The 17,155-nt window shown below is 50.6% G+C and overlaps 5 protein-coding genes and 1 pseudogene across 6 annotated transcripts, besides 1 other annotated feature; 4 read left to right on the forward strand and 2 right to left on the reverse strand.

Annotated features, from left to right (window-relative positions):
- Positions 1-365: 365 nt before the first annotated feature.
- On the reverse strand, positions 366-870 carry NCS57_01085100 (SnoaL-like domain-containing protein; the record flags this gene model as incomplete). The annotated part of the gene is made up of 2 exons (XM_053060582.1): positions 366-817; positions 867-870. 2 exons carry the CDS (start codon positions 868-870, stop codon positions 366-368), a joined length of 456 nt encoding a protein of 151 aa, XP_052910976.1.
- A 1,144-nt stretch (positions 871-2,014) lies between these two features.
- NCS57_01085200 (NIPSNAP domain-containing protein) lies at positions 2,015-2,386 on the forward strand (the record flags this gene model as incomplete). The annotated part of the gene is made up of 1 exon (XM_053060583.1): positions 2,015-2,386. One exon carries the CDS (start codon positions 2,015-2,017, stop codon positions 2,384-2,386), a length of 372 nt encoding a protein of 123 aa, XP_052910977.1.
- Positions 2,387-7,018: 4,632 nt separating this feature from the next.
- Positions 7,019-8,662, reverse strand: NCS57_01085300 (Amidase domain-containing protein; the record flags this gene model as incomplete). Its single annotated transcript, XM_053060584.1, has 1 exon — positions 7,019-8,662. The coding sequence occupies one exon, from the start codon at positions 8,660-8,662 to the stop codon at positions 7,019-7,021; it is 1,644 nt and encodes a 547-aa protein (XP_052910978.1).
- A 787-nt stretch (positions 8,663-9,449) lies between these two features.
- Positions 9,450-11,139, forward strand: NCS57_01085400 (uncharacterized protein; the record flags this gene model as incomplete). The annotated part of the gene is made up of 3 exons (XM_053060585.1): positions 9,450-9,839; positions 9,895-10,127; positions 10,212-11,139. The coding sequence occupies 3 exons, from the start codon at positions 9,450-9,452 to the stop codon at positions 11,137-11,139; spliced, it is 1,551 nt and encodes a 516-aa protein (XP_052910979.1).
- Positions 11,140-12,264: 1,125 nt separating this feature from the next.
- Positions 12,265-14,122, forward strand: NCS57_01085500 (FAD-binding FR-type domain-containing protein; the record flags this gene model as incomplete). The annotated part of the gene is made up of 4 exons (XM_053060586.1): positions 12,265-12,494; positions 12,552-12,680; positions 12,768-13,642; positions 13,695-14,122. The coding sequence occupies 4 exons, from the start codon at positions 12,265-12,267 to the stop codon at positions 14,120-14,122; spliced, it is 1,662 nt and encodes a 553-aa protein (XP_052910980.1).
- A 1,372-nt stretch (positions 14,123-15,494) lies between these two features.
- Positions 15,495-16,622, forward strand: NCS57_01085600 (annotated as a pseudogene). The gene is made up of 2 exons: positions 15,495-16,043; positions 16,107-16,622.
- Positions 15,495-16,622: a sequence feature.
- Positions 16,623-17,155: the final 533 nt, after the last annotated feature.

Here is a 17,155-nt window from a genome sequence, read left to right on the forward strand (position 1 = left end):
AAGCCTTCACTGAGTGGGTTGAATAATCAATGGCAAAGACGACGAGGCAAGCATAAAAGGGAACCGAGTAGCGCCACTTGGGTATTCATGAAAGATGGTACGAACAGCGAGAGACTCACTCTCTTCGACTAATAAAGCCTACCGTTATCTGATATCTGTTCCCATCCCTGTCCTTCACAATACTTGCCGGAGGCAGAAACTGTGTATCGGGAAGTTGTGAAGCCAAGAACGTTTCAGTGGAGAAGGCTATGTAGAGACGAAATTGGAACACGAAATCTGCATTTGCCCTTCAAAGAAATCGAGGATAGCTACTAAGGAGAATATTCCAGTCTTGACATGAATGTAAGACTTAGGCCGGTGAAAATCTACTGATCCCTGTGGTCATACTCATCAATCGAAGCCAAGCTATGGAACTTGAAGGTGTACCATTCCTCAATCTTCTCAATCAATCCATCTTCGTTGCGGACAATCAGTTCAACCACGCCTGGGAACCAAAAAGGCCGCCCAGTTGCCTTGATTCCAGGAAGGTCATTAACAAAGATGCCCGTGTTCACCGTCTTGAAGACGAGCCGACTCTTGTTGTCAGGCAGCGACTCTTCCAGCCAAATGTGTTCTTCCTTAACAGCAAAGTCTGGAAGAGAGTTTTTCCAGATTCCAGTATGGCTTTTGAGTCCTTTGTGGCCAGTTCGACTGATTTGGAAAGCGTGGTCAGTATACACCACATCACTAGTGTGCAACTTGACCCAGTCTGACTGATCGGACGCCGACCATCCGTCAGTCCACCGGGAGATGGTCAATCTGGCCTTGTCCGAGATAGCTTAAGAATCATTAGCGAGGTAGAGCTTGGCTCAAACGCTTTGACTAACCCATTATAGGCAAATGTTGGTCTGAGCTTGGTTTGAGAGCAGGGTTGAGAAGTTGGTTCTGAGGGTAAGTGTATGGAAATCACAGGGCAACTCTTGTAGTGATGACAGGGGAGGATCTGGAAATGCGGAAACCTGGCCCTGAAGCTTATTTATAACAATCTAACTAAAGGAGATCTGGGGGTTGTTATGTTGCGTCACCACGTTCAAATGCCGGATGTCGACGGGCATGGAAACAAGGTTACATGGAGCGTCGGCATTGTATGGCGAGCACCGCCTGGGCCGAGGCATCCGGGTTGAAGCCCTGTATGTCAGAAACTGGGAGCAACAGTTCTTCACTCTTGCTGACGTGGCGGTCCGGCGGCCGAAAGCTTTAGACTTTGGTTTTGGTTGCATTCCGTGCTGAAGGGCCCAGGGCCCAGGGTCATGGTTCTTGCTCCACCAGTATCATCATCAGGAAGTAAGAGCGACAATTCTTCACCTTTACTAACGGTCCGGTGGCCGAAACACATGGCTTCAGTTGCATTGCATGATAATCCCCGGGGTCTGGTAGTTACACGACCAATCGCCCTTTGGCCACCTCTCTCCATCCTGCATATACCTTGGTTGATCGTGGCCTCTCACAACGGGGTGATTTCACAAGTGCCAATACCGGATCGACTAGGTATGCTATCAACGACCGTATCGAACCTTCATCTTTTTGCAGGATAGTGCTTCGTATCCCTTATTTACGTCTTAGCCTGGACCATATTGACGCTCTGTTCGAGTCCCCTTGGGGGCAAATTCGCAGCAAGGCCAGCCACTACCTGAACCAGATGCTGACCCTGACCCTGGCACTAGCCCTGGCCTTGAAATACTGATTGCGTATCTGAAAGCAGCAACCCGATGGAGCCGATGGGGCCGATGGGGCCGATAGAGCTGCTTTTGTTTCACTTTTATTAGTTTCTGCTACGCTTTGTCGGCTCTAGAGCGAAAATCGAGCGTTCATCCCGAACAAGGCTTAACCTCCGCTTAGTCATCAGGTCCAGGTCTGGTTATTCATCTCAACCTCTGCAGTATATAAGGACATCTTCGGACCATGCAAAGGAAGACATCCATTTCTTATCATCTGAAACCGACATCAGCAACTTTCTACTCGACCACACCAAGTCATGAAGATCTCCTTTGCCTTTCTTTCTTGTCTTCCGGCTGCTCTGGCACGCCAGCAGCCCCCGACAGAGCTGCGAAGCTACACCTTGAGCACCGTCGATGCAACCAACCAATATGTTCAGATTTGGAAAAAGCATATCGAGTCATTGAAAGAGTTCAATGTTACCACCAGAGCTGTTTGGACACCCGAAGGCGACGATAAGCAAGTCATGGCCCTGGTTCAATACGCGATCGGTGACGACCCTGCCGATGTCGACGCAGCATACAGGGCCAGTGAAGCTTTCACCAACGACATGGTTGGGTTCAACTTCAGCAACTTTGAGAGCATTGTTTCAACTGTGTTGGATCCGACTTCGTTCTCTCCGGTTCTTTGAGCATGCGGCCACAGTGGAGGCTAGAAGTCATGAGGAGATGGACCGGCGCGAAACCTTACCTTGTCATGTTCCTTTGTTTTTACTATTCGTGTTCATTTCTACGCCCCATGGTGGACTTACCCTCAAATCAGAGGGCCAAGCAGATGTATATGGGCCAGAGAGGGGATTCAATCGATCTATCTGACAAGGTAGATGGGGCTTACGTACTGCCACATTACGCAACTTACAACATCCAACCGGAAGCAGAATGCTCTTGTTTAAACTACCTCCTTTCATGAGATCAGCAACATAACTAGGAAATCAGTGTTTCTGTAGCCATGCTGATAAGGTGAATGGTATTGTCAAATTGGGCCCTGCGCACAGCCTCCATGGTGCTTACGTGTGCCTACAAAGATGGTTAGAGAACCATCGGATAACTAACTCTAACTAGGAAGGCCACGCTGCTACCTGAAAAGGAAGGTCGTGATAGCCTCAAGCGGAACAACCAGCAATGCGCACATGATGACTCAGCGGCAGTTATCAAACGCTGTGTGGCTAGTCGGAACGAGCGTCTGAGCCAGGCAGGCATGATGTGGCCCACCTTGTCGCTCCGAATCAGGTGCCAGACACATAAGAGGGATCTGAGATGATAAAAGGGCGTGAGTTTCTCCAGTTGGCCAACGCTAGTTCCCGAGAGGCACGTATAGGCAGGGGGTGGCCCTCCTTCTATGAACCCAGAGGACCCCCAGGTCCGCCACCAACATTAACGAGGTTCCGGCGCGGTGTCTTGGCATACTAAAATCTTTGGCTTTAACAGGTTTCAGATATCGTCTTCTCCGTTTGCTGGGCCCATCTTGTTCACCGCGATGGGCGCTGTTGGCCTCGCTGAGAGTCATTTTATTCTTTACTTAGCGGCCCTTTTGACAATCTTGCCGATGGCGACGCGGACGCTTATTTTGCCATGGTGTTTGTTTGTCTATGGATATGCCGCAGCCTACGCCTTTTCCCGGCAGGCAATGGTGGGTACCGTAATAATCCCTCAATGCACCCGTTGACGCTGACCTGTGTTCATAACCCTGGATCTTTGCTGTGGAAATCTTCCAGCAGAATTCGAAGTTCAACCACAAGGGCCGTGGTGGCCGTTCAGTGGATCGTCCAGTCCGCTGTCATCTACTCAGCCCATACATGATCCATAACATTAAGTTCGGCATGCTTTACCTTCTTGGCGCCTGCATATTCCTGTCGGCTATCTTCAACTACTGTTTAATCTTAGAGGCGAAAGGGTTACCTCTGGAACAGGTACACCTCCTCTTTGATAGTTGTATTTAGGCGCTCACAGCACGAAACAGTGTGGAGGGGCGACTCGCCGAGGCGAGTGCTGCCGAAGCCGCTACGAAAACGAAACACACTGAGGGGTCAAAATTCCCTGACATGTTGGTCTTTGGCAATGAAATGGCATAAGATTGAATACCAACTTCTATAGTTCTGTTACATATGCAGTAAAGTTGTCATACACAACAACCAGGCGTGAAGTGGTAGGCTGTCGCCGGCTTATGTGTCGCGTTTAGGTACAGTAAGTATCACACTGGTGGAATGGAAATGACTGCTTTTGAGTGATATTGAAGCAACATTGCGGGTTGCCTACCTAATGATAGATCAACATGAAATAGAGAGATGTAGTATTTGTGCGCATAATATACCCAAAAGAGGCCAAGAAGCTCATGAGCGATATCCATCAATCTCTGCGACTCAACTGCCGAGACTATTTTGTCTTGGGCACATACAGACGCACACACGACCTAAACCTTTTGCCCCGGCCGTTGTTAAAAACTAGATACGTCATAGAATTGAGCGAAAGAAAAAGGCTCAGCCCATGCACCTCATCCAGTATCATGTCCCGCTCGTGAAGCTTTTCGATCTAGCCAAATATGGTGTGTACTTTTGTCGTCTGGTGATGCTACATAGTGGAGGCGGAGATTAGCCAGAGTGGCATTCAATTTGATCTCCACTGGCTCCTCTGGCACGCGCTTTTTCGTAGCAAGGGTATAGTGTCCTCTTCGGCCGCTGTTGGCCTTTGACGGCGCGCTGGCGGTGTCAAAGGATCGCCTGCAGTCGTGATGCCGCGGGCCGTTCCGTCCAACGTCAAAGCGCATGATTTTTCCCACTTTGACTATCTCACATGCCATACTTAAACGGGGAAGGAAACGGGGCTACATGCAATCAGATGGTAGAGAGCCCAATCAGGGGGTCGTGTCGATGAGGCACAAAAGTGGATAGACTCAACGAGCAGGGGGGGTAATGCGGACGATGAGTAACTTGCGATACCTTCTTTCACATGACCTCTTTGCACTCGTCTGGCGGACGGTGAGTCTGGACTATCCACGCGGCGTGATCTGACAAATTGCCCGCACATATCAAGGTTAAGTTGCGCCATACGGCCTTTCTTCCCCTTTCCCCCACTGCTTCGTCTTGTCCGCTCTGCTTCTAACACAATAAAACGATTTGGTGTAGCTGCACATCTCCCTGCAGAGCATCTTAATTAGTCCTACAAGCTGCACCTACGTGGAGGCCCACATGCACATCCACAATGGTCCACCGCTTTGTGAGTAAGGGGTTTCTTGGGCTAACCGTCCCACCAGCATCCAGACGCCTGAAGACCATAACGCTGCTTGGCTGCCGATTCCCTTTTCGCATCAATCCAACCCTATGGCGCCGAATATTGCTTCCTTCGGACTTTGGGAGGTACGACGATCATGCACTCTCAACAGGCGACAGGATGTCCCAAAAATGCCTGATGTTGCGGCGGCATACCACCAACATACCGAGTCTCACAATGATACTATTCTATCGTGATTTTCGTATAGCCGAGCCAATTAATTCTTAAAATGGGCCTCTATTGAATTATTGCTGTTTTCTTTCCACCTACAGCCCGCCATTGCCAAACCATATAAAGGATCGCCCAAACCCTTACCCACAAACCCAAGGACAGCCATTACTTACTACTACCACCTACCCTGCCTACAATTATTTGCCACTTTCGTACCTTGTCTTTCTATTTCAGCGAGAACCGCCATCTTGTAACCATGGTTCGGTCCATTCTTCTTATCAGTGCTATTCTAGCTACCGCCTCGGTGGCAGCTCCGACCGGCGAAACTGGCTCGGAGTTGGCTCTTGAAACAGCCGGAGTCGGTGGTCATGGTAGCAACGAGAGCAAATCCATTCAAAAGCGCAGTTTCGCAGCAAGCTGCAGGGGGTGCAGCCTTGGTCTCGGAACCATGTTTATATGCTACTGTTCTGCTACTAATGGCGTGTACTACGCCTCCTCTGTGAACCTTGACCATTGTCTTGGCAATGCTGATGGTTGGATAACCTGGCGAAGTTTGTATGAGAACTCCTACCTCTTACTCTTTCCCACTGGCTGATTTTCAATAGTGGGTTATACTCCAAAACGTGTCGGGACACAAAAATAGATTGGTCGAGTTACCGGCTCAGTACCAGCTGTGCCACGATAAAGGGAAACTATATACCCTCATCCGTTGTTCTAGGTGTGTTATTCCCTTTATTCAGAACAATAAAATGTCACTAAACGGACTACTAGATGAGAGAATTCACAATAGCAATGGACAGTTATGGTGTGGCGTGTAGGTAAAGGGCATTATGTTGAGGCAGAGTGCTTAGGACCCCATATTCACTTGGGCTTGTTGCAGTCGTCCTGACTGTCAAGAAACAGGGCTTCAACTCTTTACTCTATTTCATAGGGGGTACTAGCCCTCCTTTAGATTCCATATAACAACCCTTATCTGACATAGGAAACTTTTTCATGGTCAAAATGCTTGTGAAACATACCTAGGCTCTGGCCGTTCAGTAGAGCTGAGCATGAGGCAGTAGCCATTTATGAGACTGTCCAGGTTCCTGTATCACTGGCAGATTTGCTCAACCCAGTTTTCCAGCAACGCAATGGTCGAGTGCGGGTGCTATCCAGTTCAAGATCCTTCATAACATTGTAGTTTACAGTGAGCGCACTCATCATTTTCTTGACGCAGTTTGCCCCTCAAGAAAGAAGGATCAGTTCAGGCAGATGATGTTCGCTACACTCTGGTAGGGTATTTTCTTGCTGTGTCCAGAACGGACGCAGAGCTTAGAATTATTTCTCAAGCTAAACATAGAAGTTGCTCATAAGAAAGTGATATAACGTACTTGATAAGCGAGCGACGTAGTCAAGTGAGCGACGCACTTAGATTTTCACCTTAAAAGAGGGTTTTTAAAAAGCCCTCTAAAATTAAAATTAAGCCTAAAATAGCTAAAGTTTTATAGTTAGGCTTATTACCTATTATATTATTTTAGGACATTTTTTAAAAAATCTAATTTAATTCCTTATAAGTTAGTATAAGAAAAGTCTATTTACACTGTGTATATAGCTTTTTCTTTATAAGGGATATTTTTTAAAAATCTATAATAAATATTTTTAGATTCTATAAAAAATAAGGTTTATAAAAATACTCTTTTTAACGTTCTAACTATTTTATTAAGGAAGTAAAAGTAATATAGGGTAGGTAATTTCTAGTTACACAGTATAGTGCGTCGCTCGCTTGACTGCGTCGCTCGCTTATCAAGTACGTTAGGTAAAACATAAGAGATACTATTAATACATAACTACTCGTGTCTTATCTCATTAATAATAAGCTCTGCAATAGCAAGAAGCTTCTCATCCTCAAATCTTTGCCCTGCTAGCTGCACTGATAAAGGCAGCCCATGAAACCTCCTAGGCTTATACAGAGCCTGCAGTCGCGCGTCCTCGGCACTGAATGGCTTGAAGTCCACATAAGGGGCATCAATGTCTTGGTCACACTTCAAGCCCAGTGGCAGCGAGACGGCCGGCCAGTCTACCGCGTTGAACACAGCCGTGAACGTCGTGTCCGTCCATTCGTCGATAGGCAGAGCCGGGTTCGCGGCAGTGACCCAGAGCAGGGCATCGAGGGGCTGGCCGCTTGCGTTCCACGCTGCTTTCATCTGAATGTTAAGCAGCGCGAGCTTCTGGTTGAGCAAGTGGACGTCCTCGAGGGTGATCATCTTGCTGGCCCACTCAGACCCTAGAGTGCCGGTCTTTTCCACAATCTTCATTATGGGCTCCTTGGAAATCTCTCTGGTCAGGGCAGTAATACCTTGGACGTGAATAAAAGCTTTGCAGAGATCCCAAACCTCGCTCATGTCTGGTGGAGTGAACTCGACGAGTTCATATTCAGCCTGGCGTAGACGCTCCTGCGCTGCCAGATAGCCTCGCAACACAGGAGGGAAGAGGTGGCAATAGTTATTGGGGGTGCCAGGGGCCCATACTCCGATGCGAGGTCTCGTTGGAGCTGCTATGCCCAGCCATGGCGATGGGTACAAGAAGGGGTCGTACTCCCACGGCCTGGCATCGCTGACAATCTTGGACGCGAGCCGGATATCTCTAACCGAGTGACCCATCAAGCCGAATGTCGCCACGGGGCCGAGCTCTGTGATTCCCATCATGCCCGGGTCGAGGATAGACCTACCGTCGGCGGGGAGACGATATCCGCTGGGTCGGTAACCAACCACGCCGTTGGCCATAGCCGGCATTCTAGCTGACCCGGCGCCGTCAGAGCCCAGCCCGAGGAGGGATGCTCCCATAGCAAGAGCAGAGCCCTCGCCGCCGGAAGAGCCACCGGCTCCGAAGCCGCTGTTGTGGGCATTGAGGGTCCTGCCAAACACGACGTTGATCGTGTCGGCTGCGAGGCAAGTCTGCGGCACGTTGGTCTTTGCTACCACAACCGCGCCGGCCTCGATCATGATCTGGACGAGGCGCGAATTTGACTTTGCGGGATCAAAGCAATACGCTGCGATGCCGGCAGACGAATCGTGCCCCTCGAGGTCCATGTGGTCCTTGACCGTGAGGGGCAGACCGTGTAGGGGCCCGACGAGGCGGCCGGTCTCTAACAGATGCTTGTCGAGCTCTTTGGCACGGCGGATAGCCTGCTCAAAGTTGACCTCGGTGATGAAGTTGGTCAAGCTGTCGGCTGCAGCGGCCCGCTTGCAGAAGGAGGTGACAAGCTTCTCGGCGGTTATGCTCCCAGAAGCGACGAGGCTGAGCGTTTCGACGGCGTCATGCTTGCTGACGTCGGTGAGGTCCAGTTCCTCGGGGGTCAAAAGGCCACTGTCCAACAGGGATTTGAGAGGATTGTCCCCCGACGATTTCTTAATCAGCCATTGTTGAGGGATGAGTGAGGCACGCTGCTCTCGCTTGCGTGCCACTATGTCCTGCCAGTCCGGGGTAGACATGAATGCGATTATAGTACTGAAAAAAGACGATTGGTTACTTTAATCTCCAAGTAAGGCCCAATCAAGTCTGGGAGTAGAGGACGCTATTGAGTGCAATTTGGAGGACGATGTTGTGCTATAACTTATAGCTGGCTTCTTGAAGCAGCATCAACTATTTTCGAGCATCCACCCTGCCACCGATATCTACGGTTTCTGGAATGCATCCTGGTTGTTTCCGAGCTGACAAATACCTCATAGAGGAGACGCAAAAGCACCCTCAACGGGCTATGCTAGTTGCGGCATTGGCGTAAACCATAATGGCCAAGACAGGGACGGTGCAATCTCCACCACAAGATAGGGCAGTTACAAGGCGATCCGAGAGACCAATGAGATTGCAGGGTTTTCGGGACCCATCCGAAGGTTGCCCCGGATCTCTGGGGTAGGGACCCGAGCTAAGTGTTACACTTGCCTTGATGTATCTCAAGGTCTGGCATTTTGCACATGAAAGAGTGTAATCTCGGAATATCGGAAGCGATTTGCGAATATTACGCGTCTAGACACCCTGGCGACGTGCCGCAGCAATCTGTGTCAACTCGTTGGGTTGAATCAATTATTCATCCTGCACACTAGCCTCTGCTAGGCCGAGAAACCTTGGAAACCACAATATGAATAAAAGCCTGTTGTCTTAAGCTCGAACCGTCTTTGGGAAATAATGGAAACATAACTCCCCATTTACTTTGTGCGTCACTTATCGCGCTTCTAATCCATCATTCACCAACCTAGGTACACAGCCAAACCGCTCTTCAACATGACTTCTACCTCAGAGTCAACCAAGAAGACTGAGAACTCCTCGTCTCCAGATGTCGAGATGGGAACTTTCTTAGAAACAGTCGACATGGTACCTGGGACCAGACTTCTCCTCAACCCGGGCAGAGACGATGGGTCAACCCACATTGTTCTTTCTCCAGAGCCCTCCAGCGACCCCGACGACCCTCTCAATTGGAGCATCACCCGCAAGACCCTCTCCTTCCTAGTGGTGAACATCTACTCTTTCATGGTCGCCGTGGTGGCTTTGTCCACAGCTGTTACCTACGGAGCCCTCATTGCTGAGTTCGGTACAACGGCTGAGTACCTGAACGTCGGCACGGCGGTCTCGATTCTGTTTATCGGAATGGGCAACATTATCTGGAATCCTATGGTGAGTTACTGCAAGTATTCCAGAACCAGGAAGAGAAGACTGTCTAACGTGATAGGCCCTTCGATATGGTCGCCGGCCGGTCTACATACTATCTTGTCTCTTGACAGGCGTCGCCCAGGTTATTGCAGCCACCGCACAGAGAAGCGACGTCTTTGTGGGCTCTCGCATCCTGATGGGTTTTGTTGCCGCTCCTTTTGAGCAGCTTCCCGCAGTAACTGTCAATGACCAGTTCTTTGTCCATCGGCGAGGCTTTGGATTGTCCATGTATGTCCTCGCTGCAACGCTAGGGTAAGTGTTTACGGGTTGTTCTCCCCCCCTTTTCCGGATACCTGGCTACTGATTGATCATCCCTGGCTAACTTGTTCGGTACAGATCCTTCATTGGCCCTCTAGCAACTGGATTCATCGTCGACGGCGTCGGCTGGCGCTGGGTATACTGGACCTTTGCCATCACCATGGCGGTCGTCACCATTCTCGCCTTCTTCTTCCTAGAAGAAACGGGTTATAACCGAGACGATGGCACATCCGGCGACTTTGGCCCTCCTCTCCACGAGCCAAAGACTTACGTGCAAAGGCTGAAGCTGGTCTCGGACCTCAAGCTCCCCCAGTCCCTTGGCGCCACTATAATCCAGCCCATCCAGCTCCTCATCGAGCCCATCATCCTCTGGTGCGCGTGCCTCTATGGCTTCGGCATCGCGTGGCTCTCCATCATGGCCTTCACCTCCAACACGGTCTTCCAGAGCCCCCTATACGGCTACAATTTCAGCTTCACCGCTGTCGGCCTCACAAGCCTTTCCCCCCTCGTCGGCAGCATGATCCTCTTCTACGTAGGCGGGGCAGGGACGGACCGCTTCATGATCTGGCAGGCTCGCCGGAACGGCGGTATCATGGAGCCCGAGTCGCGCATCTACGCTGCACTAGTGGCGGGGCCGATCATGAGCGCCGGGTTGGTGCTGTACGGGGTGGGAGCCTCGGCGGGCTTGCACTGGATGGTGCCGGTGGTGGGAATGGGGCTTATCGGCGCCGGGGTACCAATTGCTGGAGAGGTCTCCCTGGGCTATGTCACTGAGTGTTATTCTCACAGAGCTGGAGAGGCGTCTACGGCCATGATTACGGTGCGCAACATCATCGCCTGCGGCATGATCTTTGCTACGGAGCCGTGGATCAACCACAGTGGTCTGAGGGACACCTTCATCATCATGGGGGCGCTGTGCCTCTTTGGGTTCTGGTCAGGGGTGCTGCTCATTTGGAGGGGCAAGAGCTGTCGTCGCCATTCTGCAAAACTTTGGCATTTGTCTTGAGGGGCACTCGTGTCTGGGGAAGATGAGTCACGGCACGGACATGAGATTGATAAGGGGTCTGCCGGGTGTGTAGATGCCGACTCGGTCGAGACACGCGATATGACTTCGGGCTTCAAGTAGTACCTAGTTTGTAGTATCACTCGTGCGCAAGGAATCATTCATTTGTTCATTCTCGGCGCGTTTCAAATTTTATTAACATTATTTCTGGATCCACATGACAGACATCTTCTTTATTGGCGAAGACATCATTCATCAAGGGGACCATTCTGCGCGCAGAACTGCCGTGACACGTTCTAGAATACCTGGGTATTTTTGCTTTACTATTCTTGTCTCCAATGTTGGCCACGACAGCAAAAGATACAGCTATTAATGCATTGCGGCATCAAAACCCAATACTGTAAAACGTTCCATTCGGCCTGATGCCCATCCCACCACGTGCCGAGATCTCAAAGCGCTACGTAGATGCTCCGGGTCTGTGTGGCCAATCAGACATGGTTCCGAAATCAACGTTCAGATGCACATATGGTCAGCTGACAAATGACTGTCCTAGCCCCTTGACCGGTTACGCACTTGATGAGGCTTTGGATCCCTCTCCCAATTGCGCGTCTCCCAATTACTAAGATTACCAAGATAAGCCAAGCCCTGGAGCTAAACCTTAATACAAGGCCCGCGCTCCATCACTATGGGAATGCTTGTATCTCTTTGCCGATCAGTCGCTATCTTAAGGCGCATCTCACCATGAACCCTGCCCCTTTCTCAGTGCCTGTATCAGCACAGCCAGGCTTGTCCAAGGTTGAGCCAAGATCATGGCTATGCCGCTGATGATGCCATTTGTTCGGAAACTCGAGCAGGAAACTCGAGCATTCCGACAACGCGTGGCTCTGCAAGATTGTCTATGAGCCAGGGTATCGACATGGTCTGTGATGAAAAGCTTGGAATCTGAGATTTGACCTATATATTCGTGAAGCAAACCCGTTCTCATTTCTCGGCCGACCATCTCTTCCACTCGTTGACAGTACGAAAAATACCACAAGGCATAGACTGGCCTCCTGTATAACAAGCCAACTCATCCCACTTCAACTACTCCTTAAAGAACAAAATCAGACTTGACAGAGTCATCATACAATGTCGAGTCTTGCCAGTGATGCGTCCACAGCTGCTCCGACGCAGAGCGCTCCACCTCCGCCTCCGCCAGATCAGGCACAGCTGATGGCAATATTCGCGGCGCGAGCCAGGCGCGATCACGACGCTATGAGGCTTTACGCAGGTGTTCTAGCAGGTCTTATGGGACTCTTTATCATATTCCATTTCTTCAGTCTCCTGCGGCGGCCTTTAAAACTTGGGCCTTTTGCTAGGTAAGAAATAACCAAACACATAAACCAGCCTACTTAGCTCCGACACTCACTATTCAGTCTCCGAAGGCTCGTGTCAGTAAAGGTCCCTGGTGTACCGTCTCTTGGCCACGGCACTCTTTTACTAGCTTACCTCGGACTCAACGTCGGCTTCATCTTCGTCTACACTGATACCAGCTTCTTGCCACTGCGCGTCGTTGTCGCTGCCTGAACGGGCTGGTATGTCTTTTCTCCATATATGTCCCCAAGAGGAGCTCTCACTAACAATATTGACAGGTTGGCTGTCGCAAATATCGTCCTTACCGTATTTTTCAGTCTCAAAAACACACCCCTCGGCTACCTAACCGGAGTGTCCTACGAACGACTAAACATCCTCCACCGCATCTCAGGGTTGACCACGTTTCTCCTCGTCGTCGTGCACGCCGCTTCATACTCCTCCGTCTTTATAGATCAGCAAAACGCAGCCCGACTGCGGGTTCGCGAAGAGATTTTTGGCATCGTAGCGGGCTTCAGTCTTTTGACAGTCGTCATGGCTGCCCTGACCCTGCAGCGTCGCCGCTACGAGCTCTTCTACGTCCTACACGTCGTCTTTTTTGTGGTTTCGCTGGTTTTCATCTCTCTCCATCATCCCACCGCAGCGGAGAGGGTCATTATTGCGATGGGCCTCGCGGCGGGAATGTGGTTCCTCGATCGTCTCGTGCGTGCATCCCGGTTGGTCTACCACGGCATCAACAATACCGCCACGCTGCAGCCGCTTCCTAACGGCGGCACGAGGGTCATCCTGAACAAGAAGCTCCTCGGCGCCAATCCTGGCGAACATGCATTCTTGTGGATTCCGGGAATTCGTCGCTTTGAGACGCACCCTTTTACCATCGCGAGGACAGAACCGCTCGAGTTTGTTGTTGCCTCCCAGGATGGCTTCACTCGCGACCTACACCAGTATGCTTCGAAGAACCCCGGCGCCATCCTGAGAGCGTCGGTCGAGGGGCCTTACGGACAGATACCAGACCCCGCGCGATACGATAGGGTGGTGATATTTGCGGGTGGCAGCGGCGGCAGCTTCGCATTCGGCAGTGCTCTTCGACTTTTGCAGGCCTCCGAGGACTCTGATAAGAGGGATGTTACCTTGGTATGGTCCATGAGGAACTCAGGTCAGTCTTGAATCTTGGTTTTTCTAATGTGATTATGACTAACTGCCTTTAGCCCTTCTTGAGTGGTTTTCAGCTCATTTGCGCGACGTTGGTCACTCCTCGGGTTTCAAGACTTTGATCCACATTACTGGCCAGAAAGAGATTGAGAAACCGTCCAACCGATCAGGCCTGGGAACAGCAGATGGCTCAGAAGGGGCCCTGGTTTTGGAAGATTCTCTAGGCGATGAGTCGGCCATTGAACTATCGAGCCTGACTGAGGACCAGCCAAGTTACATCCACGGTGCTTCGGTTCACTACCAACGGCCCAATGTCAATGATTTCGTTGCCCAGGCCCTGGAGGGGATGGCCCCCGGTCAGCGAGTCTTGGTCATGGCATGCGGGCCAGCGGCGCTGTTGAAGGAAGTCAGGAGCGTGACGACATCACGGATGGTTTCTGGGGGCCCTCACGTGTCTCTACATTGCGAGCAATTTGGATGGTGAACCCTCGGGTCCGGAAGGAAGGGGGTTATCAGCCCTGCGTAAGAGGCTCCTAGTAATGTTTTATCTCCTATGTATTCTCGTTAGTTTGACATACGTGTCACCATACAGCCGTTTATCTCCAACAATAGAACTCTCACCCAACTAGCATGAGGCTTCTGCTGTGTCCGGATTACCCGCCATCTATGGCTCGAAGCAAGGTCGTGCCAATGGCTTACTCTATCTCGACCCACTAGAATTACAGTAGGTTTGCTTGTCATTCTCTCCTCTCAGATTTCCAGCTGCTTGGATTCTGTCGGACAAGGCCCGAGTAGAACCAAGTCCCCATTGTATATACATCGTAGACTGGTAAGTTTATTGCACGCTGAATCGTGTCCGCATATGGAGGCATGTTTGTGCACTCCAAAACAACGGCCGCAATCTCAGGGTATCGAGACGTCATTGCTCTGGCTTGGTCTACCAGCTCCTTTTGCAGCCTTTCAGCGTCATATGCTTCACCTCTAGCGCAAATAGCTCTCAGATGGCCGTCATCAGGGGTTCCCCATATTCGCACATCCTCTGGCTTAATATCAAGCGCAAGTAGATGCGCGTCTCCAAGCCTTTTGCTGTCGTATGTCAAGACTCCAATTGCCTTGTCTGCAGGGATAAGGGCACGGAGACTTGGCACTTGTATGAGAGATGATGTCGCGATTGGAATCGGCAAACGAGCTGCCAGCCTGCCATGGTCTTTAGTGCCCAGGGATTGGAAGCGAATCGAAGTAGCTACCTTTTCTGAGCCATTGCAAGAAACCCACAACTAGTGATTATTCCCACAGCCCCTCTCTCAGCTAGTCGCTGGCCGGCAGCCACGAATCGCTCAATGAAGGCATCGTCATATGCAGTGCTTGTAACAATTTGAGATTCACTGGTGCCGGTGACCTTTTCACGAATAAGTGGAAAAGGCCAGGTCTTGTCATTGTAGGGGTCTCCTGGTGGTCTGAAGATGTCAACTTCCACGGCAAGGAAGCCCAGAGGTGGTGGTGCCACAACGTTGTCGGTCATTGTTGGAGAGAAGTGACCCCTGCTAATCTCCTGAATCAGCGTCTGCTTGGGCCCTTGCAGCTTTATCCTCAATAATCACGTAATATGGGCCGGTAGGCCACGGCTGACCACTCTCGGGGGAAGCCGAGATTCTCCACGACGATCAAAGTGGAGTCCGCAACCTTCCGAGCCGGCGGCCAAGATCGGACATGCAACCGGAATCATGACCGCTACCCTGCATCATGATGGAGAGCTTGCAAGAGCGTCGGACGTATACAAGGCCAGTCGCGTTCCGTCTTGAAATCATTGTTACTCTTATCTTCCTCATCGCATCCCACCGTAACACCGCCCAGTGTTCACAGCCATCACCATGTCCCCCAGTCGCCTTTCTCAAAAACCCCGTGTCGTGTGCCTTGGCACCCCCAAACATGCCGGCGCCGATTATTTGGACTCGTTCGGCAAAGACTTCGACTTTGAGGTGCTCGACGCGGCCAACCGGGCCGAGACGCAACAGAAGCTGCCAGAACTCATCAGCAAAGGCGGTCCCATCGATGCCTTCATCATCCGAATGGGAACACCGCCTTATGAGCCTTTCGACAAGGACTTGCTTGAGGCCCTTGTCCCAGACTGTCGAATTATTACTTCGGCGTCAGCAGGATATAATGAATTCGATGTTGAGTGGATGAGCAAGAACAATGTCATTTTCTGCAATTCCGTCGATGCAGTTGCCGAAGCCACCGCTGATATGGCCATGTTCTTGACCTTGGCTGTGCTGCGAAATACCTCCAATGCTGAGCGGATTGCTAAATCGGGGAAATGGAGAGGAGAGGCCGGTGTTCTCATCCCAGCCAGAGATCCCACCAACTTGACACTGGGCATCGTCGGTATGGGTTCAATCGGAAAGGTTAGTTCCCTTGATCTGCCCTGATAAACTGGGATGATAAAGCTGACCTAGCTCGAATAACAGTACCTTGCCAAAAAGGCGGCCGTTTTCAACATGAAGATCCGATACTACAACCGCCGACAGCTTCCCAAGGACGTCGAGAAAGAATATAACGCCACATACTGCCATTCACTACACGAGCTACTTTCACAGTCCGACGTCATCTCACTCAACTGCCCATTGAATGACAAGACAACCAATCTCATTAGCACAAACGAGTTCGAGGCGATGAAGGATGGGGCGTTCCTGGTCAATACCGCTCGTGGGGCCGTCGTGGACGAGGCAGCTCTCAAGGTTGCCCTCAAGACTGGAAAGGTTGCGAGAGCTGGTTTGGATGTGCTTGTCAACGAGCCCAAGGTTGACCCTTGGTTCTTCGAGCAAGACAATGTTATTATCCAGCCCCATCTTGGTGGTTTGACTGACGTCGCCTTCCAAAAGGCCGAAAGGGAATGTTTCGAGAACATCAGAGCCTACTTTGAGACTGGGACGGCGAACAGCCCAGTCAACATGGACCAGCTGAAGGGTAGTTCGAAGATCTAGCTAGTTAGAAAAGATCAACGAATACACGAATAAGACTTGTCGTTTCTATCTTGGAGCTTTATCCGATTCAGCCATATAAGACCAGAATATCGAGATTAGACGTCTTCGGCGTCGAGTTTCGATACCGTGATATATATTAGTTATGTCATCTGGGTGTTGTGGCTGATGACCTCATATGATCAAGAACCCCAATGAACTACCTCAGAGAGAGCACACTCTTAATTTATCTGTGTGACCCGGATCAATATCGTAGTCAACACCGACAACTTTGTTGCTATCCACGTATTGATTGCTAAACAGGTCTCCATGACGTTTCAGCTCAGGTCTTGCTTGGTCTACATCTGAGAAATTTAGATTTTGCACGGATGGTCCAGTCACGAAATTGAAAGTAGAATTGCAATGAAGGTTGAATCTTCGTTTTCCGTCCTACTGATCTATAGACTCAACGCGAAGCTGTAAACTTAGACCTCCATCTGTCGACCCTTGGAAGTCAATTTCTGGTCTTGTCCATCGTCGCGCTCGGTACTGGGGAA

The sequence above is a fragment of the Fusarium keratoplasticum genome, chromosome 8, assembly GCF_025433545.1.
Source record: "Fusarium keratoplasticum isolate Fu6.1 chromosome 8, whole genome shotgun sequence".
NCBI lineage: Eukaryota > Fungi > Ascomycota > Sordariomycetes > Hypocreales > Nectriaceae > Fusarium > Fusarium keratoplasticum.